Here is a 26,087-nt window from a genome sequence, read left to right as displayed (position 1 = left end):
ACACAATACATCCGAAACCTAAAAAACATGTTTACCTCAAACTCATTTTGCCAGACTGGGTCCAAACCTCTCACCTGATATTGTATAATCCGACAGACTGAGACCCAGATTTTACTCGCCCCAGACTATATTATATAAAGAGGCAAAGCATTTACATAGAGTAGGCTGTGTTGATAAATCTTTATATCCTAATAGACATAGTCCTATATAAGCAATTACCTTGATATAAAGTATGCACATTCCTGAGCCTCCTTACTATGATTTTTTTGAGCCATCTATTTAATTTACTGCCTTAAAATAAAGACTTAGCCTGCCTATCCTCACCACAACAATGTCAAGAAGTGCCTGTAGGTCACCCACTTTGTCAATCCATTTGACAATCACACAAAATATCTCTCAAGTCCCTAAATAGAACTGAAAAATTCTCTACTTACTTTTTAACATTGCTTTGATTGGGTAATGCAGGTACTGATATACAATCCCAGATCACCATCGTGCCCAAGTTATATTTTATACATCTATGTGAACAGACAAATGTGACAAAAAAAACTTTTCAGACATTTGTTTACCCTCAGGGCTATTCTCCTCTGCAATAAGGGCCGTGACCTCTTGGGCTGAGTTTAACCAAGAGGGTCATCGTGTCTGCCTGGCACACAAAACAACAGATACTTTGGCATTCAGCCCCGCTCTTCTCAATCCCATTCTCCTCTCACCATTCCAGATTTCTACACAGGCAGCTCCGAGTGTCAGGTTCAGCTACAGTATCATCTGTCGGGGATTGGATTCAGATCAAAGTGGGACAGTGAAAAGAGTGAGATCCACACCCCAACTCCTAACCATACAAAGAAGCTATGGAGCAAGCTTCTCTCTCCCCCGGGAGTTGTAATGGGAGCGGCCGATTACCCCTGTGTACCACAACCATTTGGGCCAACCCGAGGGAGCCACAGCAGAGGATAGCACCCAGCCAGGGATGAGACCTCATGGACCACAGGTAGCTAATCCCTAACCTTAGCAATAGTGCAAATACTATAAATACAATGAGCTGTTAGGACTACATAATACGACTATCAAAGACCCCAAAGCTCTGAGTTTTTGCATGCAGAACTGCTGTGCTCTCTAATCAAAATATATAGCCTTTCACATTATTTGAAGTTGTTAATCGAAGCACATCCTACACTCAAAAGACCCACATTCACCCCATCTTTGTCCGTGTTAGCCTGGTGATGTTCCTATCTGCTGCATCAAAAAGACAGCCCCGCCCCCTCCCCCCAAAAAACAAGAGCAAACTGAGTTAGGACCGATCCGCTGCCCAATTTATCTCAAATCCTCGCCGATGCAGATCTAATTTCAGCCTCTTAGTACCACAAACAGGAAGAAGAGGCCAGTCGATAAACAGTCACTGTTGGAGGGGGAGAAGTGGTGGTGGAGTGGGGCGGGGCAGAGGAAAGCGAATATGGTGACACAGTGGAAAAGGAAAGCAGGAGGGTTGTCATTAGCCTTCATCCAGTCCATCACTCACCCCATCAGCATCTGGCCCTCTAATTCCTGGGGTAAACTAAATTAGAGAATGTAGGCAAATTAGCTAAAAGCATTTTAAGTAAATTGAAAATACTCCAAAAAGTAGATCATCTGGTCGGACCAAATGACTGGAAAACTGCAAATGAGATTTTAATTTTTCTCACTACACGTATCATTGTGTATGCATAAGAATTTATAACCTGGAGACATATCAAGTGAAATAGTAACGCATTTAAGCAAATGGCTTAGCACAAAGAGTGGAAACCAGCTAGTCTGGCTCTACCAACAGCTCATATAAGTATCGTTTTTACTGTTTGGTTTTTCTGAGGATTGAGGAATATAACATTTGAATTAATGAGCTTTATAGAAGTCAGTAAGGGACTTTTGTCACATTAAAACAGAGCCTACCTAGCTGTTTCCAGTCATACGTTAAGTTAAGCCTACTGGCTGCGGGCAAAAGTTTCAGATACAGATGTGGTATTGATCTTCTCATTGGACTCCCTGCAAGAAGGCAAACAAGCATATTTCCAATAATGTCCAACGGTTATATTTTAATGGAAACAAGGTTCAACTGTGTTCAAAAGTAGGTCCACTTAGGATATACATTCCTGTAGTCAGATGCTACACCAATACCTGAATCTTATATGTGATCAGGATATAAAACCTGAAGTTGCACCATGAAGCATTAAATGGAGAAACTCTGACATCCCAATTTAAGATGCAAATGTAACATTAACAGATAGGATGTAATAGTACTGGGGAGAATGTTTTTGAGAGAGACATACAGAAAGGCAAATTGCACAAAAATAGTCAAAATCTTGAGCAAGACACAAATCTGCACAGGTCTAAAGGCGCAAGGAAGCAGTCATGGGTTGACAGCAAAACCAGATGGCAAGAGGAAGCCCTCTGGTAAACCTCTGATCTAATATTTCAAATGGAAGGCTGATGGAAACAGCATGTGACAGACAACATAATTCATAATTATAGCATTTTTATTACAATGGATTTTACGTCATTAATTAATGGATAAGCATGACCGCATACAACGTAGTAGTGCACTACGAATGTAAGGCTGATAAACAATGGTTAGATTCTGGTTTAATATATTTAATTTAGAATAGGATATAATAGTGTAAATCAAGAGATATCTTAGCGCCATTTAAACGAAAACTATTAAAAAAAAAGTATTATCACACTCTCGTGACATACAAGTTTCAGGACAGTAAAGATGTCATCGTAAAGCTACGGAAAACACAGCATGGATGAAAGTCACGGTACATATATTTCATTTTACAAAGTGTTGATTATTCACACATGGTTTGCCGAGTCAATTTCATGACTTCTAGGATTGCGGCTTCATTCCCAAGACTGTTCAGCCTTCCCAGGAGTATAGAATTCATTCAGCGGGCAAATCTAATTATTCTCCACAGAAACAGCCGGATACGTCTTTTATCAAGAAAGGTTTTACCAAAAGAAAAGAACAACAAGGAAAAAAAACAGCAATTCCCCCAAATTTCTGTGTATGCAGGATAAACGTACAGGTGTGCAACAGTAAACTTGTTGTCCTTTGTTAGTATTAGGACTCTACAAGTGGCATTAAAATACTGCACTGATTACTTTCTGTTGCGACGTTTTCCCAACGTCTAAACCTGGCAATTTCTTTTTTTTTTTGTTAAATTCTCAAAATTAGATTTGTGTTTTATTACCCAAAAACTATAGAAAACATTAAACAATATGGAAATGTGCAAAACAAATCAATAACAGTTAAGTTTATGTATGAGCCCACCAGTTACAAGCATTTTAGAAAATGTAAAATATAAGTAATAAAAACCAGTAACAAGGCAAAGTGCACATATCGACTCAAGTTCAGAAGTAATTATGCTGTGAGCTGCAGGACCTAAGTGGTCAGCAGTGGTGACATGACGGGTGGTACAAGGGGAGCAGGGCGGGTCAAACATCAGATGGGACCCTAGCTGACCCCTCCAACAGACCACACTGGGGACTTTATGCAGGAATCCAATTTAGCCTGCTGGGCCCTCAGCATCTTGTAAAAGTCAACAAGCTGTCAATCATATTTCCCTCATCCACAGCTGGGTCCTTTCCTTTCACCATCTTCCCCTTCTCTATGTCTTACCTCCTTCCTGGGGATACAAACTCTCCTATCAAAGCACAGGCCTGCTTCTAAAAACAATTCGGTTCTGAGATGGTTTGTTGGCTCAGAGATAAATTTGCAGTAGAGTTCCAAAGAAATAAAATGCAATCTACCAGTTTTCTGGCTTCTATTTTTCTTTTTAAGTGTCAAGACAGTCCACTCAGGAGCTCTCTACATTAAGGAGAGAACAATAAAGTGATTGTATGACAGCAGTTTACAAATCAAAGATAAGGCACCACTCAGCACATATGGATGATGTTAAGATTGACATAGTGGGACCAAAATCTGTGAAGCTTCAGAAACTGCATTTAGTTAATTCAATTAGATACAGGATAGATGACTAAAGAAAGAGGAGAGGTAAATGAAGTGAAAGGACGACATGAGGGCAACCAGGGAGGGAATGAAGGACTTCAACAGGACATCTTTTGGGCCCCTTTCATTTTGAGGGTAGTGATGCTAGCAGCATGTCACTGTACAATTTCACTATAATGCCATTGTCCGTGTGTACTTAATTTATTTGTCAAACTGTGTGTACAATTTTTTGGATAAACATGCAAGAAATGAACTTTCACACCAAAACTGCATTGTCATCCCAACTGAAGCTCCTGAGAAGCCCAGATTTCCTCTCAACAAAAGGATGGGTGCTAAATAATGACTTGCAGATATCAGTTCCAGCGTGAACCACTGAATAGTATTTGTCTCTCATTCATGTTGGCACATTGACTTTGAAAGCCTGAAAATACCACATAAGCCACAGGATTAACCTCCCAATGGTACATTGTCAGACAAGCTCAGCTATTACATGAGAAACACAGAGCAATCAAACAATGACTGCTACTCAAATAGAAAGAGGGTGTTGGTCCTTAAAACGAGGAACACGTGGATATTTGGATTTGGATTTACAAGTACATTAGAACTCTTTAAACACAGGTGATCAACGCTGTACTTTTTTTTAATGTTAAGCCAACATACATGAAATATGATCTGAGTGTGACAGTATTGAGCGATGCAGTATTGGACATACTGTTCTTCTTTTTTAAGTTTTTGGACTGTACCGTGACACAAATGACAAATTACATGTTGTGGGTGTGGGGTAAGTGTTTTTTTTATGTCTTCTATAGGTCTCATCCTATAATGCTGAGGACAACATTGAGTGACAATGATGAATTTCACCCTCATAAGAGAAGACACAGGAGATATCGGCTCTGTCATTCGCCACACTCGGCACAACAAAGGAGGCTCAGCACAAAAGATAGAAACCTGACCTCGTGCATCATGGACAGCTTCTTTCATGTCAAATGGGAACCAGCTTGTAGTAAAGGTTTGGATTGATTGTGGGTATTGTTATATTTTCATGTCCTGTACAGAACATGTGACACCATAGTGGAGTTTGCTTACTATGTTACCCGTATTTCTAGATAACGCGTTGCAATTTTAAGAAAAAAACTCAACTACTTTACACTGACTTTAAGTACAATACTATTTCTATAAAAACATGGACGAAAATTCCCATTATTCAGTAATCATATTTCAGGCATAAATAACTTCAGTCACCATTTTAATCACCCTAACCTGGTTATCAGTAGTAAATATTGATCTAATCTGTCGAAAGACCGAAAGGAACATTACACTGAATACAAAAAGGTGGACAGCAGAAAGCAGAGGCACACTTTGGTATGTATTTTATCTTATGCTGCCCTCTAATGTCGTAAAGAAAAACTACCATGATTTTAGACAGAGAGGAACACAAATTAGGAGCAATTTAATCGTTGTATTTCCAAATATCCTTTAACACCGACAACTTTTTCATGCCTGCATCAGCATTGCTCCTGTCTGCATATATTCTTATTCTAATTTTAGTGGATCACAACAGAGAAAAACAACCCGTGATTCTTACATTTATACTCACAAGCAACTGCGGTCTGAATAACATGTCGCCAGGTAATCTGAATATATTCACTTATTTACTGTATGTTTGAGCTCCCTACACCAGAGTTTTGGCAGTCAGCAAACTGACTAATAGGGTCACCAGAGATGTCAACGGGTCTGAAGCTGAAGAACTGCTGGGTTTCATAATTGTATCATCTGTAAGAAAACAACCACAATCTGAAGTGAATCCAACTGTAAAATAAGGACAAGACATCTCTTCACACCAAACAGATTGTTAATAACTTGAGACATTTTCATCTACAAGAGGTTTTGATAACATTACCTGGTCTCAGAAATAGCGGTCCGAGTGAGATGGCTGCAGTGTCATGAAGAGAAATGTCCCTCGCCACTCTTCTATGGTAACCCGGGTAGCATTGCTGTAGGGAACAGCTGGGTTACAGCAGCTGTAGCAACTAAACTGGTTGTATACAAGGTGATTCTTCCTGTCTGACTACAAACACACAAATTAAGTAGTACGTACAGCTGTGCAGTTGTCATGTCTGAAAAGACACAGGTGGACTTGGCAGTGCAGGTAGAGGGATGAGAAGTTGGTAAAGGTGAACATCTGGAAGGAGAATCGGGCCACCGTGGAGATGCCGTTCTGAACAAGCTTCACTGTACCGTCTGCTGGATTAGGACACCTGGAGGACAGAAAGTGCTACAAGTTACAATGTCACCAGACCGACTGTAAAGTAAAGTAAGAGGGTTGCATTTTTAAAGAAGAATGGGTGAACCAAATGAGGTTTAATTAATTTTTTTGTCAATCAAGAACAAGAAATCAGTTGTCTCAAACAACATGAAGTTGCAGTAGCTCTTTTACGCTGCAATAAGGAGATCCCAGCGGACAGGGTGGCTTGCGATGTTGACTGGTGTGGCCCAGCACGAGTCCAGAATGGTGGAGATCTGGTGTGGATCAACCCCTTCTGTCCGCACCTCCATGTACAGCCGCTGGTCTATTTCTATTTCTAGGTTTCTGTCACTGGTGAGGGGGAAGTGGAAGCCAGCGTCCTGGTAGGCGATCATTCTAGTGTGATACTGTCCATGGCCAGCTGGGAGCTTCCTCCTCACAATACTGTGAAAAAAACAGCACATACAGTCATGTGTTTATGCGTTGATGAATCGTTTTTTCACAAGAGCTACTAAATTAAAATTTTACATTTGTGCTGTGAATAGAATTTACAATTTGTTTGTTAGACCAAGTCTGGCTAGGAACCTCTGACACATTTACATTTCACCTGCAGTACAAAGCACAGACGGAGGTGGATGTTTAATGGTGGATGCGTAGTTAGAAAGGATTTCAGCATTTAAGGGCTCCTATTTTCAATTTGTCATTAATGCTGTTGCAAATAGGTTCTCAAAAAAGATCTGAGGAGCAGATGTAGCAAAGATTCATCTGATATTTGAATACTTAAATATTTAAACCCTGCTGGCATTGCATACATTTTGACACATCAATGTACAGATGTTTGCTATTAAAAAACAATAGTAATTTTGATTGCGCTGAAGTCTAGGAATTGATTAAATAAACTATGCAGAGGCGATGGTGTTGTCACCTTTCTATAGGGTTGATGCCCACAGCCATGGACAGGGCCTGAGTCAGAGGATATTCACAGCAGAAGCGAAGATGGATGCTCTTCTGGCGGTGGATTAGACCTCCATGAGTGTCCACATGGCCCTGGATGGTGTTCTCATACATGAAATGGGTTCCATTGCTCTAAAATTTGATATAACAAACCATATAAGTGGATTTAAGAAACATCTATAATGTTATTTAGTCTGCATTGATGTCATAATAGTCTATGGACTCGTACCCTGAGAACTGTCCCACACAAATGGTCATCATCGTTAAAGTTGAACACCAGTCGTCCGTCCTGCAGAGTGCCATTGCAGGAGTCCTCTCTAAGATGAAGGGCGCTGGAGTGGAAGCCTGCTTCAAACAGCTGGCAGCGAGACACAGACATGGTGCCTGAACTACTCATACAAGAGATGGACGAGTCTGTGAAAGATAAATCAATTAATGCAGGTTTAAAACGGGAGATGATGTTTGAGAATACTAAACCTCCATAAAGCCGCAATACGTACATATCACTATATCCATTTAACTAATGATGTCATCGTAGCCAAACAATGTCTCCTTCACGATCATTGTCACTTCATGATCTGGGAAGGAGAGCAGGGTTTAAAGAAGAGCTGCTCTTACCGTAGCTCTCATTGTTGGGCCGATGGTGGTGCTCATCACAGAAGCAGCCGTATACACCGTCCTTCTCACCACACCACTCATGCTCTGAGCAGTTCAGCTCTTCACAGGGATCTGACTCAGCTGGAGAAGTAATGGGGTCAGGATGAGACAAAGAGCGATGAAAAAGATAGAAACAAAAAAACAAAAACGTTTCTAAGACAAATGGCAAGCTTTATTAACTTAAGGATTTCCTCTTTCGTTCATTATGTTGGATATCTGTTTACATACCACACTGCAAAGCAGAGCGCCACTCAGGGATGTTTAACCCCAAAACAGAGCAGGTTCTCTCGTAGGCTGAGACAGCAGAACACAGCATGCCATTGGCTGGAGTGTAGAGACAGAGATCGTAGACACAGGAAGAGAAAAATGGCTGGGGGTCAGAGTGGAGGTGACAGGCACTGAATGGGCCGCTGCTGTTGGTGATGACGCTGCAGAGTTCAGAGAATTCTTCCATAAAGGGACAGTCAGTCAATCCATCACCATCTTCATCAGTGGATCCACATCTAGGAAAGATATTACATATTTAAGACGAGGGGGGATTTTGTGTACTTTATTACAACATATATCTATGTAATATGTGTATTATTGTCACATGACTTTGGATATAAGTGTGGAGAACTACAAATGTATGGCTATAAAATGCTGAAGTACCAATCCATGTACAAAATTTGTGTTGAAATGTGTGGGAATACAGCTGAACAATTCACCCTGGCTGGCTGGTGGGTGCCTTCCAGCTGTTTCCAAAGTGGTTGTCATTGCGCACCAACGTGCCATTTGGAAAAACTTTGTCATCTGCTGAGTCACCATTGCTGTTTCCACACATCCCCTTGACTCTGTTTTGACGATTTTGACTGATTCTGATCAATAAAGTACTCCTGCCATCAAACTGAACAATGAAGTCAATGGCATTGACCACTATGTAGGTTCCCTGCTTCATCACCTGAGCGAAGGTTCCCGCTGCGGTGGGAAGAGAAACCTTCCTTCCATTTACCTGGAGGGATGAGAGATTAGAGAGTGACATACAATAAGTGAGGAAACTGTTGTTATCTGTGTCCACGTCAGACAAATGTAGAGTAAAGTAATGAGAAGTTTACCATCACTCTTTTGTTGGGTCCAATCCTGACACGCACGTGCTCTAGTTCATTCAAGAGGTCTATATCCACTGCTGATACAAATGACACACGGTTGTTGCCACGGTGATTATTGGTGGCTACTACCGAAAACTGGGTCTCATTGGTGCGGTGGCTCACACTCTCAGTCATGATGTAAGAGCATGTGCCCTGGAAATGAGCCAGTGCTCCATCAAAGGTGATGTAGTGTGGGTCCCCCCACACGGTGCAAGTAGACATCGCATCGAAACAGCCCAGCTGGCCTTCCCTGACGGTGCACTGTTGTGCTGGAGTGCATGATGCAGGAGAACAGCGCAGGTCATTGGCAGCATGACATTCACACCGGAAGGAGCAACCTTCTGTCCAGAACGAGTCATCAGCCTGTAGCATGGAGGAAAAAGAGGCATCTCAATTAAAAGTATAGTTTACTGTATGCTACATGAATAAGGGCTGCTTTGTTGAAAAGGAAATAACATAACAAAAGAGTTACTGTTCCATGCTGTGTATCACACATTTGTAGTCATGTGATATGCCATGTTCGTTATTTACTGTGACGACAGCTGCAATATCTGTAACCAGATTTGTTATTCCTTCTTGCCAAGCTATAACTTAATCCTGTTACTCATAGTATTGCATTACTGTTTGATGAAATCTAAATGTCCAAAAAAGTTCCTTGTCACAGCCGGGTGTTTCTTTCTTTTTGGAGCCGAAGGAAAGCAACACCTGTGACATGTGTGGGTACAGAGGGGGGTGTCATTGAACAAGGAAATTTACACACAATATGTGTGTAGATTGAACATTACAAAGCATTAGCATATACCAGCAATCTGTAAGAGAATGTAGGGAGTAAAAATAGTTTATTGTGGAGTTCCACTTTAATCCTTCAAAATAACAAAACGTCTTTCCTGCTTTGAGCAATCCAATGATCAGTTGAGCCACTACTGTAGTGTTGTTTTGGCCCTCTCTTGGAAATATTTTTGAAATAACTTGTTAAGATCATTTTAGGCAAATGAGGATAAAACTGCTGAAATGTGACTTGCATTGTAGTAGAAGCCATCATATAGGCATCCACAGCTTTCCACAGGGACACAGCTCGTCCCGCTCCTGAGGAAGCCTTCATCACAGAAACATCCCTCAGAGCAAACCTGCTCACAGGTGGCATCAGTACTGCTGGCACAGGTGTGGCCACAGTCGGTACCGCACAGCTCATAATGACTGTTGGCTGGACAGTCAAGTCCTAAACAGGTGAGAAAAAGACATGATGGATGCCAGGTGGTCAAAAAACTATCCAGTCAACACGCTGAGACTATACGCAGACGAAAGAGATCTGGAAACTTTTAGAAAACACTTCTTGGATTGATTATCTTAGTTTACTCACTGCAGACGGTGTTCTGTCTCCAAGGGAAGATTTGAACATTCGCAGACTGACAGGCACTCACATACGATTCAATGGCGCGGCACAGAAGCTCTTGACCTCGATTTCCCGACACACATACGTCAAACACACAGTCGTTGAAATATGGTGCTGGGTCCACCTGCTCGTGGCAGAAGCCGAAGGCGGCTTCAGCTGCCTGAATCACCCCACACTGAGCTCTAGCAGGCTGCTCATTGGTGCATCGTGGGCAAGAAGAGCCACAGTCATCACTGCAGGTGTAGTTGCCTGCCACTTTCCAGGCTGTCCCAAACTCATGTGCGGAGGTTACTGCCAGTCCAGATGGGGTGAGGAACTCATCGTTTGAATTACCATTGAAGTTTCCACAAAGTCCGCAGGTTTGTCCTCTAAAGAAGATAATGATCAGATAAAAGTGCCAGCAAATTAACAATGCACCAAACTTTAGTTTCATTACAAAGTACTTGTTGTACATGTTAGAGCATTGTCCAGTTTTAAGACATTTAATAGATGTAATGTGTCCTCTCTTTATGGTCAACAAAAAGTTCCTTAGTGCTGAGGTTGCTGGCAATCGTGTAGAATATTTAAATTATTAAAACATCAAAGTACTTAAATTTGAGCTGCGGTAAAAAGCACATACCTGTAACTTGAAGGCACAGAGATAGACACTGTACTCGATCCATCGTACATGACGCTCAGGCCAAAATCAGCACTGACAAATGTTTGAGATCCACTTGCATAGATAGATACACGACTTCCATTCAGGAGAATAGGCAAGTTTTTAGTTATTCCATTTACCTGTAACATTGGAAAAACAAAATAGGAAGAACAGGATATTTTTATATTGTTTATTTGTAAGAGCTTAACAAATTTGATAGCGATATTAGAGTGGATCCTTTCACTGATTAAAATAAACTTTGCTCTTTGGTGAGCAAAGTAAGTCATAGTATCACTGTTTCTAAACTACTTCAGAAATATCCTAAGCAATTCTCTACAGTATTTCTTGTTACCGATTGGCTGATGATACTGATATTTAACGTCGAAAAGAAAACTCTGTGTTCTGATCTAGGGCGTTACAAATTTATATTGTTTTTTAAGATGGAGTACATGACTAATCGTTCAGAAATGGTTCAACTCACCTCTGCCATTCCCCTGTTGTGTCTGGACACACGCACTCGATAGCCCCACACATTCACAAAAACTTCAGCTGTAATTGAAACTGGTAACCCGTTCCACGGCTCATTCTTAGCTTCCACAGAAAACTGATTGAGCTCATGAGAGGCATTACAAACTGTGGCCAGCACATAGCGGCAGGTTCCCTGGAAATCGTAGGCCTTGCGATCAAAGGTGAGGTAGTGAGGATCTCCAGAGGCAGAGCAGGTGCCACGAGGGTTAGGATGGCAGCCATACTCACTCTCCACCACACGGCAGGACTCCTGGGGTCCACAAGACTTGGGGATACAGTGGACTGCCCCAACAGTGCCGTTACAGGTACAGAAGCTCTGACATTCTTCACCGTCCCAGAACTGTTCTCCGGCTTGACGATAGCGTCCATGGTGGTAGCATCCACAGGCTATTGGTGGCACACACTGGTTGCCATTCAGGATAAAACCATCATCACACTGGCAACCCTCCTGGCACAGAGTGTCACAGGAGAAGGGGAAGGAGAGGCTGGGGCAGGCAGAAGGGCAAGAAGTTCCACAGGGTTCGTAATGGCTGTTCAAAGGGCAGGTTTGCTCTAGAGAAAAAAAACAAAAACAAAACATACATACATTCAAAAAGGTTTATTCAAAAACTTTATGGAATGTGTCTTTATCCAAGCTACCTCCATCAAAAGGAGGAAAAGTGCTTACCACAGCCAGTTGCGTTCCTCCACTGTCCGATGGCAACGCCCCTCTGTTGACACATTAGTGCATAATCTCGTGCAACCTCACAAAGCGTTGATGCTGGATCTCTAGAGCCCCTAATGATCTCTACACATGCATTAACCTGCTGCCACGGGTCCACCGAGGCCCAACACGGTGCAAATGGCCCATGCGGTGCTGTAAGAATGCCGCAGTACTCACTGGAAGAGTAATTAGTTGTAGAATTAGGATTTATGCTTTCAACACAGTGTGCATTGAGGGAGCCGTCTCGCCAACTGTCCCCAAAGGCCTGAGAACTGTTGACCAGGACACCATTGGGCGTGTGGAAGTCGTCATGTGGGTGACCATTGTAGTTACCACAGAGTCCACCTAGTGAACCATTGTAGATACCAGGTGCAGTGACACGCACAAAGTGAGGCCAGACTGTTTGCACGGTTACACCAAAAGAGGTGTGAAGGATGACACTGTGAATACTGCTGTGGTAGATGAGGATTCGGTTGGACCCAGAGCTGAAAGGTAGTCTGATCAGCTGGCCATCAACCTAAAGGGCATGTAAAAGGAGATAGTCAAGTTTTCTGGAAGACATGGAAGAAGGTAATTACAGAAAGAATATTTTTAGTAAAGCCTTTCTCGAGTGTCATCACTCGTTTTGTCACATTCATCTTCATAGTCTCTTGAAATATACTACTACTTTACTTAATACTTTAGCCCTTTACCTGAACTTTGCTGCTCCTTGCCATCTCAATAGACACATGTGTTCCCTCTGCCTCAAACTTTAGAATCCGGGCAAAACCTTGCTGGCCCCTTGGCACTTTTTCTGTCGACACCATAAAGTGCGGGTCACTAGACAATCCCATTACTTTGGCAAGGGTCAATCGACACGCCCCGGGATACTGGTATGTCAGTCCATCAAACGTAAGATACGACCCTGGACCCCTTATCCAGCATGTTGCATAGCTGTTCGGTCTGCATCCTCTTTCTCCCTCTTCCAAAATGCATGATTCAAATGGGCCACAAGCATGGGAGCGGCAAGTCATGGAGCCATGTCTGCAGCTACAACGTCTCCCACAGTTGTCATCGAGTATTACAGTTTCTCCGGAGCGGTAGTAGCGACCCTCAAAGTTGCAGCCACACTCAGCATGAGGGACGCAGACCCCAGCACTGAGGATGTAGCCTGAATTGCAGGTGCAGCTCTCCAGGGCAGGGAGAGGGCAGTTGTCGGTGGAATTGGGATTGACACATGTAGGTGGACATCCTGTGCCTTCAGACTCAAAATGGCTGTTGGCTGGGCAGGGGATTTCTAGACCAGAGAAAACAACATTGATGTTGACATCGTGGACATTTCACAGAAATTCCATTTTGAGATGATTTCGATTGCCTTACATACCACAGAAGCCAGGTCTTCTCCAGCTTGGTAGCTGGACACCATTTAGTTGACATTGACTTGCGTACACATTTAGGGCTTGACACAGAATAGGCTGGTATCCACCTCCCACACACAGATCATACACACAACTCTCCACGAAGGTCTGCGGGGGAAATTGTTGATGGCAAGCAGCAAATGGTCCAGAAATGCTCTGGAGGATACCACAATGGGCAGTATTGCTGTATAATGCTGTCTGATCATCAGTACAGCCAGCACAGTCCAGACCTCCGCACTGTGCCTCACAGCCAGGCTCATCGTCCCCGGATGCTTGCCAGCTGTTGGCAAAAACCACATCAGAACTCACAAGCTCGCCTTGGCGGGTTCGAAAGTCATCTCCACGGCGATTGTTGAAGTTTCCGCACAAGCCACATGTTGCATTCTGGTAGGTGTATGGCAAACTGATCCTGACATGATGATTTGTGTCATAAGATACTTCCAGGCCAAAGTCAGCGCTGATGATCACAGAAAAGCCTGACTCATAAACCTGGATGTGGCCATTGATGAGGGAGAATGGAGTTGATGCAAAGTTTCCGTTAACCTATAGGCACACCAGAAAACAAAGGGTTAAAAATACGAACAAAACAAAAATATCACAGAAAGTGGAAACATAGCCCTGATTACTAACCTTAGCTTCACCACGACGTCCTTTCACAAGCTCGATGGTTTCATTGTAGACATACACTTTGACCAGTCGTGTCCAAGCAACTCGAGTGCTTCCCCGGTGTTCGTTCTTGCCCTCTACTCTATAGTAAGGTAACATGTGATTACATTGTTCTGAGAGAACGTAAGTGCAGGTGCCCTGAAAGTGAAACACGCTGCCATCAAAAGTGTAGTAATGTGGATCCCCGCTGATGGTGCAGGATTTTCTCCGCACCGTCTGGCAGGAGAACTGAAAGGAAGTTGGGCGGCAGACTTGGGAAAAGGAGCAGGGTTGGTTGTAACACTCCAGGCCTGATGTGGTGCACAAGCACCTCTGTGCACAGGTATTGTCACTCCAGAATGAATCACCCAGCTGCACGGGTTCACCTTTGAAGAAAACAAAAAGAGTAAGTTCCTGAAAAGCTTTGATTAAAACTTGTATCTGACTTTTTCAGCTTTTTGGGGGCATTTCTGCTGTTATTTTCATTGAGTAGTGACCAGGACGGTCTGTTTCTAATCATATTCTAATGTAACTGCAGTTTAGTGGACAATACAGTCATAATTGAATCAATGGCTCAATTACAATGACAGATGTATCGCCAGACTTTCAAGTATTTTCATGGAATGGTGATCACATTTGCACATTAATGTAAAGAAGAGCCTGTTAAGATCACCCTCTGCTTCTGGTCTTACCATTGAAAGTGCAGCCTCTTTCTCCCTGGTCTGTTCGGAAAGCCCAACGACCGGGTACATCGATGTTGCTGCCGAGTTGGAAGTTTGAGTTACTGCCTGTTGCATTTCCAGATAACGATCCTGGGATGCTCAAATGGTGAGAGGAATTGATCGTGTCATATCCAGCCTGGAAATCACATGTCACTCAGATTCAAATGAATTGCATATTTCTTTTGTATTTGCACAGTGGCATTAGTGCATTTCACTTTAAGAAAACAAAACGCATGTTTTGTAGTATTGCATATAATTTCTAACCTGTACACTTCGAGTTGTGCTTGCTATTATCCCGTAGTTCATCAGCACAAAGGAGTACTGGCCACCAGAGATCAAGACTGCCTGGAATGTTGTTTGCTGAAGAAAAAAAAAAGGGACTTGTTGTTTTTATTGTATTTATAATCAAAAGTAAAACACACACACACACACATCGTTTGCATTTCTCAATTTAGAGAGAGATGACTTACAGTTCCACTGGTTGGATAATAGGCCACTTCATACCATGTTGCTACAAAGACCCAGCTAGCATTAAAGTTGAGTCCTGGGAAATACGTGTTGATGTCACGTGTAGCTTGTTGGACAACATTGCCGCTGGTGTATTGTTTGTAGTAGATCGCACCATTGCCTCTATTGTCTAGATCTGTCCAGAATGGAGCGATGATGTCTCTGAATCCATGCATTGGGAACCGTTGAGGTATGAAGGAACGCCAAGGACTATCAAAGGTCAGGTGTCCATTGTGGTTCACCTGGAAAAAAAAAAAAAAAAAAAAAAAAAAAAAATATATATATATATATATATATATGATTTTACTAACCAAATGTTTGTAGGTATTAATCACAGTCAGGTATTTACTCAGTACCTTGCAATCACAGGTTATAAAATTTCAACATATTTATAGCAGCAGTATTGTATATTATAACCATATTGAATACTGTACGTGACAATATATTGACTAAAACTTCAGTACTTTAGTAATTGAAACATTTTACGTACATGAATGTTGTTATATGACTGTCCGAAATAAACAAAAGGTCGTTGCAGATTAATTGGAGGAGAATTGCCATCATCTGATCGAGAGCTTTCCGTTCCAGCAATGCTGTAGAGGGGTCCTGGAGAGAACAAAAGGTGTCCCTTTCTTTTTTATTAAATTTCATTTTAAAATGAAAGAGCATCAGTCTTCACCTTATGCTGTACAACGTTAATATTAAATTCAATCCACCATACTTTCTCATACTATGACATTGTGGCACGTCATTGCAGGAAGAGCACAGGGTGTAACCAAAATACCACAGAAAATGTGAAAGTAGCAAACGATGAAAAGATATTCAAATGAAAAACTGAAGGAGGGCTTTCTGTAATTTAACTATTGGTTATGCAACCCACATCATTCTATACTATAATACATACGTACTCAGTATTACATTAGTCTTCAAAGACAAGAACAAATATCAACTGCTAACAGTTTGACACCAGAGGTGAGAGTTTTGATTTCCTGTAAACCAAAGTATGATAAACATCTAACGTCCACACCCTTTGTTTTGGCTCGGCTATGTTTATGTCACTCTAATTCATTAGGTGGCACTAAACACAGGTATGTAATAAAATTCATGCAGAATATGTGAGGTTATGGGCTGTCAGTTTATAGTAAATGCACTTTTTTTCCCATCTTTGCACTGGGGTACCTGTGAAATTTCTAATAGTATATGTATATTTTGAAATCATATAAACAGAAATTTTACTTGACATGAGCTAAAACTAATATCTTCTATTTAAAGCTATTCGTTCCTGATGTCAAACAAACAGTCATTACGACAATTTATCTTTGTCTTAATAGGTATAATCTTCTGATTTGATCCACAAATTTTTATATGATTGCATGATAGAATCAACATGTATGAATACAATTTTTTTTAAAAAGGTTATTAAAACTAACCTGTATACTGAGGACTCACCCCACCTATGAAAACAAACACATACATATAAATGAACACAAATCTGAGACGGCTAACATGAAAAAGAAAAAAAAAGTCAGATAGTGAATTCACATAAATGCATCAACACAAATTGAAGTGGATTAAATTGATGTTAAACAAATACTTACTCATCATCCCCAACAGCAGCGCAGACAAGATGATTTTACTTGCCATTCTTCCAAACCAGCTGACCAAATACAATGAAATAAATAAAGTACAAGACAAAACTACAAAGCAGTCAGAGGGTAGATACCCCCACCTGGGCTGCTTATAAGTTTGTTATACAACTCTAAAGGCAAAAGATAGTTAAAGATGTTTATACAGTTGTGCATAAAAGTCCCAATAATTAACATTTCAGCTGAAAATGAGACGCTGCTTCAATTATACTTTAGCTTCTAGAGTATAGTGTTCAGATTGTTAAGATTTTGATTTCACGAAATAAATTCTCAATAAAACGTTAATGATAAGCACAACCTTGTATTGGAAGTCTGTAGTATTATGCAATACATACAAAATTAATATTATACAAAATAAAACAATTACCTTCTTACATGTGCTTCTTTGGTTCATTTACATCTCGTGTGGGACTGCAGGGCTGCCAGTTTTTATCCAGTGAAAGCTGGCACAGTTCAAGAAATATGTTGTTTTTCCAGTTAGACAATCAGATGGATTCCATTTTGCTTCCGTATAACAACCAATCATTCCATTGTGCCTTAAGAATAATAAAATGATACAAACAACTGTTGTCAGTCAAAGACAAGAGACAATACTGTAATAAAGGCTTAAGCACTTGTTCTTAAAAAGTTACTTAAGTGTCTTGAAACCGGTATTCAAATTGTTTTTCAATGATTGATTTTTGCAACCATTTGTTTGTGTTTTCAGTGTGAACAGTTGAGAGCACATGACCTGGTCTTTGTTAAGTTATTAGAGCTCCAAAAAAAATGTCTCTTTTCAATCCCAAATTACAACCGAACATATCTCACTCATCCACACTGTTTTGTCTTTTTCGCCAGGTTTTGAGATACCTATGCAACCCGCATCATTCTATACTACAATACATACTGTACATACTCAGTATTACATTAGTCTTCAAAGACAAGACAAAAAAAATCAACTGCTATATTTATGTCACTCTATTTCATTATGTGGCACTAAACACAGGCATGTAATAAAATTCATGCAGAATACGTGAGGTTATGGGCTGTCAGTTTATAGTAAATGCACTTTTTTCCCCCATCTTTGCACTGGAGTACCTGTGAAATTTCTAATATTATATGCATATTTTGAAATCATATAAACAGAAATTTTACTTGACATGAGCTAAAACTAATACCTTCTATTTAAAGCTATTCGTTCCTGATGTCAAACAAACAGTCATTACGACAATTTACCTTTGTCTTAATAGGTATAATCTTCTGCCATTGCGATACCTAATCATCTCCTGAGACTTCTTCTTCCTTCCTTTCTTCCTAATTTTCTTTTTTTTTAAATACAATGAAATGAAACTGGCTTACTGGAAAAACAAAGTCCAGCAAACAAACCAGCTGTAAATTGTTAAGATCAGAACAAAGACACTCAAAGCAACAATGTGCCATAAATGACGTAGGCACCAGCTGTGGCATGAGCTTTAGGAGTGGTGCAGTAACATGAGTATGTGCAGGAGTTATTTCTCACAGTTTCTGCTTCTTGCTGTGTGCAGGGTTTTCTGCAATTTGTTTTTCCAACAAACCGGAAAGAACTTTAAAGGAAAAACCAAAGTTGTATTTTTAAAACAGACGCCCTGATGAAGATGTTATAATGGTAAACTATTTCCGACTTTGATCCTTATCTTACAGTGACTGTCAATGTTAAACACGAGCTTATCCGCATTGCATTGTTTGGTAACGCAACAATAACAACATTCAATAGAGAGCAATTAGAAAAACATGAATGGAATGGCGGAAAATGATCGTGAACACTTGAACCTCTAGGCTTATCTTACGGAATCTTTGAATGTGGGCAGGTTGTTTGATTTACTAATTGTACTACAGAAACTGGTAGAACCTGTGTGAGCGGTTTCCCGTTGCAATCATTATGGGGAAAATAAAAATAGCATTATTCAAGTAACTTGCAGGAAACTGAAAGTTAACATAAAAACATTTAAAATGCACTTGTTTGTGAATTGCAAACTTTTAATTAGCTGCAAACAAAACAGCAGAAATGTAAATAACAAACTTAAAGTCTTGGTAGTAAAACTGGCAGATTGGCAGCCAGCGTGTTGAAGTTTACTGGATGTGTGTTGACAGTGTGTGAAATCAGCAGAAGAGTGCAATGATTCCACTTTATGTCACTTCTGTCTGGACCTTTTTGTTCAGTGTCTATTTTACTTTAATTTGTCAAATTATTATCAAATTATTGTTTCATTACAAAACAAAAAAAGGCCCAAAACAAAATTTCAGTGACACTGTTACACCGTTTTACACAAACTGAGGAGATCCATTTTTAATTAAACAAACAATAATAATTCGTCCAGAAAAGGACCGAGAGGATTTAGAATTACAGCCTCGTGGTTGTTTGCCTCCACCAACCAGGCAAATTGCAATTTACAGCAATGTCTGTCCAGACTCATTTATGTCGTGAGGCTTTGCAGGAATTTAGCCATTCTGATAGAGCACGAAGTATCCATGACAGCAGACAACGCTTCAAATATGGATTTTGCTGCAAAGAAGCTGCAAATTATAAAAAGTGGATGCTTCACCACATTTTCAGCCCGACAGCACAGAAGATCTGCAGTAAACACAGTCTCAAGGTGGACACCCAAGATTAGTGTCACCAGTTCAGTATCTGACTAAATGTGAAATATGATCACAATCTCCCTATCTCTTCCTCTGGTAATGTGTAATGGTTGACCTCTGACCTTTTGGATATAGATTAGGATCACTTCTACCATTGAGCAAATTTTCCCCTAAAACCTAACAAACAAACAAAACATGTTTCACTAATGCACTCTGATTCGCTTACAAATGCCGTGTAGTCTGCAAACACTACACTGATACAACACCATAAATAAACGAATATGTTTTGTTTTGCAAATACAAAAACATATTTCTAAGACGTCACGCTTCAAAACAAGCACAAAAAAAAATATCCAACAAAGACAGAAAAATATCACAAGACTTTTGGAACAATCTCTCCACCATCAGTGTGCTGAGATTTTCTTATTGGCCTATGTAGTTTGCCCTCCACAGCAGCAGGTGGCGCTATGAGTCAATTTAAACATGCCAACCAGGTGGATTATTGAAAGAATCAATATCCCACCTGCTGGACCGCGGAAGATGTCAGACATGTTTAGTATGCTTAGTTATTCACTTAAGCATCACAGTTTAAGACAACAGTTCTGTTGTGGTATTAATAAGTAGAAAATGACAGTGGATATGAGATCAAAGTAAATCTAAATCAATTATTTCCAAAACAGTCCTATTACAACTCCAAAATTCCAATCTCTAAATAAAAAAAAAAAGTTTTGATCACTACCACCTAAGTGACTGAAGATAAAGAGTCATTTGCATACAATGTACAGACTTAATGTTAACTGTGGTCGTTTGATTGTTCGTGTTGATGAATAATGTCTTACTGAGTGAAATTTGTTTGGATCCAATCATCCATAATCTCTGAGGACCCTAATGACTGCAAAAGAAACCATTTAAAAGCTGTGAAAACTTACTTTTTTAACGATGTTTATTTTTTTGAGTAACAGTATCCTGTGAGAGCATATTATTTCCATACAGTGTTGGAACAGTTTCGCTTTATTCTCCGCGGAATATTTCTGTATTTGTGTTTTTTGTCAAAGTTCTTTTCACAGGTTTGAAGTGGGCATCTCTCTGAGGGAAAAGGATGATGTCACTTATGTGCACAATAATCAGGCTTTAGTAAAAACCGAATAAATGAGGGCAGTAACGGGGTTGACTTTTACACTCTACAATAGCAGATCAGGGTTTCCGTTTTCATAACTAAACTCTTACTAATGAAATATTATATAATGTACACCGTCTTAAATCTGGGGGACAGTCACCTGTAATTTGGCTGCTCAGTCTGGCCACAAGATGGCAATATCACATTATCTGGGATTAGTTTGCCTCCTTAACGAAAATGTAACTACATACTGATTTCAATCAAGCGTTAATTGAATATTTTCAAGAATTAGAAGGTAAAACAAGTTTTTCAGTGACAGAAAGAAGAGGAGGAAGACTAAAGTCAGGCAGATGCAGTGTCACATAGGGTAAGTGTAAGTGAGAGAGTGAGTGCGTGTGTGCGTGCGTGTGTGCGTGTGTGTGTGTGTGTGCGTGTGTGTGTGTGTGTGTGTGTGTGTGTGAGAGAGAGAGAGAGAGAGAGAGAGAGAGAGAGAGAGTGGGGAGACGGCAAAAAAACAAAAAACGGAGTGTTAAAAATCTTGAGATCTGAGAAAGCCTCCCAGTCTGTCTGCTGTGAGTGGAAGAAGCAGGACCTCACACACAGAAGGTTTCTGATTCAAGTTCAAATGAGGATCTGGCTCTATTAAACATGGATTTCCAGCAGCTAACGTGGCCTGAATGAAATTCAAAAAGGACAGCGGATGGCTGTTGGAATAAATGCACGATGGAGACGTTTGCCAGTCACTGCTTTGTTTGGATACTTCTGAGAGGAATCTGTTGTCTGGTGAGTTCAAACCAATGGTGGGTTTAAAACAAATGCCTTCACAGTCATTGTTAGGAAAGTAATAATGTGCATTTTATATGACTTCTGCAAGTATTTCCTGCTATATTTTACAATGAATTATTGCACCATTTGTAACTGCAAGGTATTTTTGCCGTTTTAAATGCCAAAATACATTATGCCGCATGAATTTAAACAGTATTGTGTGTACGTTTGATAAAGTACGTGATTAACAATGCTTCTCAAAAGCTAACACATATCAATGCTAATATAGTTTTAAAGGCACAGTTCTTCACAATAAGTACTTTTACCACAATTAAGCAGCATTTGTATTTTTCATTGAGGCATTCCTAATTTAAGTAATTGTGAGAAAATATTTTCACAGCAGTCTTAATTGACCAATTTTAAATATATATGACACGTTTTTGTGATAGATTGAGCTTAAAATAGGTGTTACAAGGCGATGTAGTAAGTATTAACTGATGCCAATATGCTCAGCCTCTCTGCTCTGTTTGGTTTATTTTCTCATGGAGTCAACGTTTAATTTCCGCCACGGTTTTCTGTCTAGGTGGTTCTTGGACATCACCAAACGCACGGCAACTTCACCTTCAGCAAAAGAGCATCACCTGAACTCGGCAAAGACCGAGCAGCTTCTGCACAGAGGAACTGGGTGCTTCAGACCAGGAGTCTGATTCAGAACAGCAAACTACCCGGTAATCCCCTCGTCCCGCTTTCAAAGCAGGGACTTTGGGAAATACTCGGAGGAAACCCTCCGTCACACTCCAACCCATCCTTAAAGATGAAGATCCAGCCCGTCGTGAAAGTTCACGGAGCAGCCAAACTGTCCCGGACGTTCAGTTGGGGTGACTTCTACTCAAACATCAAGACAGTCAAACTGAATTTGCTGATAATGGGAAAGATTGTGGATCACGGGAACGGCTCTCTCGGCATCTACTTCCGCCACAACACCACGGGCGTGGGCAACGTGTCCGTCAGTCTCGTCCCACCCGCGAAAGAGGTGGAGTTCGACCTGGAGCGCCAGAGCGTTGTCAATCCCAAGGACTCGAAGACGTTCAACTGCAGGGTGGACTACGAGAAGACGGAACGCAACAAAAAGGTGATGCTGTGCAACTACGACCCGTCGAAGACATGCGCCCAAGAGCGAACCCAGAGCCACGTCACCTGGATGTGCTCCAAACCTTTCCGGGTCATCTGCATCTACGTGTCTTTCTACAGTACGGACTACAGGCTGGTTCAGAAAGTCTGTCCGGACTACGGCTCCCCGAGTTCAGCCTACCTGCCCGCAGGTTGAACAGAGGTCACGTCAAGGACACCGAGAAGGATGCTTTCAATAGACACACGTACGGAAACACTGTTCAAACGGGGCATTGTTTTGAAAAGAAATTCCGGCGTTTCTCTTGAAAATCTAGTCTTAGAATATTCCAAATACTGTAAAAAAATGTGTTTTTAGTGCAATATGTTGCTTTATATTACATATAAGAGATGTATTAGACTGTTTTTTGTTTTTTTTAAATGAAATGTGTATAATTAGCAGTGTGACTAGTTATACAGCGTAATGATTGATCTGATTGGTTATTTTCTTGACTAATCCAGCAATTGTCTGGTTTTTATGAAATGACAAAAAAAAGTATCCGACATAATCTTTATATCATTTGTTGAGTCCAGAGAGATTTAGTCCACCATCAAATAAGAAAAATAAAACCAGAAAATAGGTGGGTTAGAATTTTCTCCTTTTTTAAAAGACTGACTCAAACAATTAATCCGTTATTACAATAGCTGCCGATTCATCTTCTAACGATCAATTAAATAATCAAGCGTTATATTTTTGGTCTGCCTAAAATTTCTCCCCTAATCCTTTGCTGGAACTAAAGAACGTCCTTGAGTGTCCTGTTTGTAACACTGAGAGAGTCGTACTATTGCTAATCAGGATATTGCTAAACAAACACTTTTACTCCACCACCACTTTACAGGATCAAGTTTGAAGCGTTTACATTTTTTTTTTTTTTTTTTTTTACAAACCGTGTTACAGGGTTAGAGGGGATGCACGTGTAACACTCTTAATTTTCCATTCTGGTTGTACACGTTTGTCATACGTCATCCTCGCTCTCGCATGCATTTCCTAACGATCTGCGCTGTATGTTGATCAATCAAATATAAACACCATTAAAATCAAATCTACCAGCTGACGCTTCGATGATTTCTGGAAAGCTCCTCGGAGAAAACGCTGCGCCGAGGCAGCCGAGTGACAACGCACGTTTTTTGTTTGTTTGTTTGTTTGTTTTTGTTTAAAAACCTTCTGGGGCCATCGCAGATTCAATAAACCCACTTCACGGGGAAACTGCAATATCTGATTTCTTGGTAGAAAGCGGAAAGAAAATATTTATTTATGGTTCTTTATACAAAACTCGTCCACGCAGAAGTTTAGAACCTCACGTCGGCCACAAATGATACAGGTTTAAGCCTAAAAGGTGTTGTTAATATTCTAACATTAAACCCACATTAATAATAAAATAAAGCATGTCCGTTGCTGCCCACGTGTTCAAAACCGCCTAAACCTAAAACATTGTTATTGCATTTCAAAGTTCTTGGATCAGCAGGCCCAATTTTGAGGTACATTTGATGCTACTTCATACTTTCACTGCTCTACATCTCAAAAGGGAAATATTGTACCTTCTACTCCATTGCATTTATCCGGTAGCTTTAGTTGTTTTTCTTAAGACAAAGATTTGACACAATGGATGATGTGACAAGCTTTTAAAATGCAGCACGACGGTGCAACCCGAACCTTCGACCCTTCTGTGCTCAAACGTTACGTCCGGCTGGAATGGAAATTTGGACCCCGAGATTCACGATTAATCACTTCATTAAATTAAAACATCAATATGGATATGACCATAAACAAGAAAACGAAAAACTTTTTTTTTTTTTTTAAACTATATTATTGTTGGTTGTGGACACGCAGGTCCTTCACCATCCACCAGGGGGTGTTGCAGCACCCTACGCACCTTTACTTCCCATAACTTTGTATTTGACTGTAGGTAGTGAAGATAATTTCCCCACTTTTTTATTCTGTTGGGTAGTTTTATCTCCAACTGGAAGGGCACTCAGACAGAGCATACAGCTGCCAAGGCCAATAGTCCGGCCTTTTATTACGTTTAAATCTGCAACCGCTATTGTTGTCTGGATTTACTTCAAAAACTATTAGAATGATGTCACAATATGCTGGCGCCAAGCTAAAGCCTCACATCTCCGCAAAGAGTTTCAGAAATGTAAATGGAGCCCGAGATCTAACTCAACTGCGCGATTCCTGCGACAAAGCAGAAGCTAAGGTGTTCACGTTCTTCTTTGCCACGACGGGAAAGTAGGAGGAGCTTGTTTTAGATGACGCAAAAATCAAATTGATGACAAATGGCGCATGAACTGCGATGATCTGCAGGCATTTAGGGACATTCAGTTTCGCGTAACGCCAGTTTAAGGCTGCCGTCGAAGGAGTGAAACCAAACTCTTGCATAATTTCAAAACCTGCTCTGACCCTTACAAAATAATTGATACATGCAATAAAACCCTACTTCTATACAGTCTCCCAATTCATTTCTGGGTTTTTTTTTTTGGTTTCATGCGACAGCGAACACCAACATCGCACATAATTCATACAAAAATACTCGGGCAACGTTTTCATTGCATTCAATACAAAATAGTTGTGGTTTATTCTGTTGGGAACAAAAAAATGGCAACAGCTAAGTGTCACTTCTCATATCGGCGATATCTACAGGAAAGAAACAACAATGGTTCCTTCTATGAATTACCATTTTCCACAAGGTCAAAAATGATAACTTCAAATGTTTTTAATGTGGTATGCCTTGGTGTGCATTTTTTTTTCACATTACGTCTATTCTGAACATTAAAACGTGTTCATTTCAATTTCAATTTCCCTTCAGTCTTCATGCCTGCAAAGAAAAAAAAGATCTGTCCACTTTTTTCTATTTCCCCGTTTGAAAATGCTCGTTTTACACAGCTTCAAAAAACACTGGTGTCTGTACAAATTCCTATGAAAAAAATAGAAATGACACTTCTGAGGAAAAGAAAAAAAAACAAAAAAACAAAAACAAATACGAAATCCGTCATAAAAGAACATCCACATGCCTGATTGAACCCTAATGTTAATTTGTAACCATTTCTTGACGTTTACTCCCTCCCTTTGTTTGTCTGTTGACACCTTTGACATTATTTTCTCCCAAGGGCATACAAAGACAGATCAGCGCACAAAATACAATTTCCCCCAAGAGTGACATCCAGTTGTGTGTTGCTATTTTCTGTATCCTCTTTATGTTGTTTTTGTTTTGTTTTTTTCCTGCCATTTAAAAAAATAAAAAAAATGAAAACGGACGCAGATGAAGCTTGAAGAGTTCTATACAGGAGTACACATGT

At 40.4% G+C, this 26,087-nt stretch overlaps 3 protein-coding genes across 3 annotated transcripts in view; 2 read left to right on the top strand and 1 right to left on the bottom strand.

Annotated features, from left to right (window-relative positions):
* LOC138617029 (elongin-B-like) overlaps positions 1 to 26,087 on the top strand; it is a 247,018-nt gene that overhangs the window by 74,390 nt on the left and 146,541 nt on the right. The gene's annotated exons all lie outside the window — the stretch shown is intronic.
* LOC138616997 (alpha-tectorin-like) lies at positions 2,447 to 17,620 on the bottom strand. The gene is made up of 25 exons (XM_069691630.1): positions 17,511 to 17,620; positions 17,096 to 17,154; positions 16,928 to 16,951; positions 15,988 to 16,103; positions 15,461 to 15,739; positions 15,255 to 15,350; positions 14,961 to 15,126; positions 14,254 to 14,654; positions 13,590 to 14,166; positions 12,919 to 13,502; positions 12,191 to 12,743; positions 11,477 to 12,075; positions 10,978 to 11,135; positions 10,326 to 10,726; positions 9,988 to 10,184; positions 8,933 to 9,328; positions 8,546 to 8,829; positions 8,067 to 8,341; positions 7,800 to 7,919; positions 7,411 to 7,595; positions 7,153 to 7,313; positions 6,420 to 6,671; positions 6,081 to 6,240; positions 5,883 to 5,976; positions 2,447 to 5,755 (listed from the first exon to the last, which is right to left on the bottom strand). Exons 2-25 carry the CDS (start codon positions 17,139 to 17,141, stop codon positions 5,655 to 5,657), a joined length of 6,225 nt encoding a protein of 2,074 aa, XP_069547731.1. The 5' UTR covers positions 17,142 to 17,154; positions 17,511 to 17,620; the 3' UTR covers positions 2,447 to 5,654.
* LOC138616725 (neurexophilin-1-like) lies at positions 21,531 to 23,135 on the top strand. The gene is made up of 2 exons (XM_069691246.1): positions 21,531 to 21,641; positions 22,207 to 23,135. Exons 1-2 carry the CDS (start codon positions 21,582 to 21,584, stop codon positions 22,948 to 22,950), a joined length of 804 nt encoding a protein of 267 aa, XP_069547347.1. The 5' UTR covers positions 21,531 to 21,581; the 3' UTR covers positions 22,951 to 23,135.

This window comes from Brachyistius frenatus, unplaced genomic scaffold (assembly GCF_029030835.1).
Source record: "Brachyistius frenatus isolate BFR_SWC_R1_liver_20210118 unplaced genomic scaffold, ASM2903083v1 Contig_11, whole genome shotgun sequence".
Lineage (NCBI taxonomy): Eukaryota > Metazoa > Chordata > Actinopteri > Embiotocidae > Brachyistius > Brachyistius frenatus.
The sequence above is the reverse complement of the archived record's forward strand: the minus strand, read 5'-3'. Positions and strand labels throughout refer to the sequence as shown.

Bases quoted from the DNA above. Each gene is read 5' to 3' on its own strand.
- LOC138616997 (XM_069691630.1), bottom strand. From the start codon at position 17,141: ATGGCAAGTAAAATCATCTTGTCTGCGCTGCTGTTGGGGATGATGA. The intron at 12,076-12,190 runs GTAAGCACTTTT...TTTTTTCTCTAG, and splicing joins GAGGAACGCAACTGGCTGTG to AGCAAACCTGCCCTTTGAAC. The intron at 7,596-7,799 runs GTAAGAGCAGCT...TATCTTTCACAG, and splicing joins GCCCAACAATGAGAGCTACG to ACTCGTCCATCTCTTGTATG.
- LOC138616725 (XM_069691246.1), top strand. From the start codon at position 21,582: ATGGAGACGTTTGCCAGTCACTGCTTTGTTTGGATACTTCTGAGAGGA. The intron at 21,642-22,206 runs GTGAGTTCAAAC...TTTTCTGTCTAG, and splicing joins TGAGAGGAATCTGTTGTCTG to GTGGTTCTTGGACATCACCA.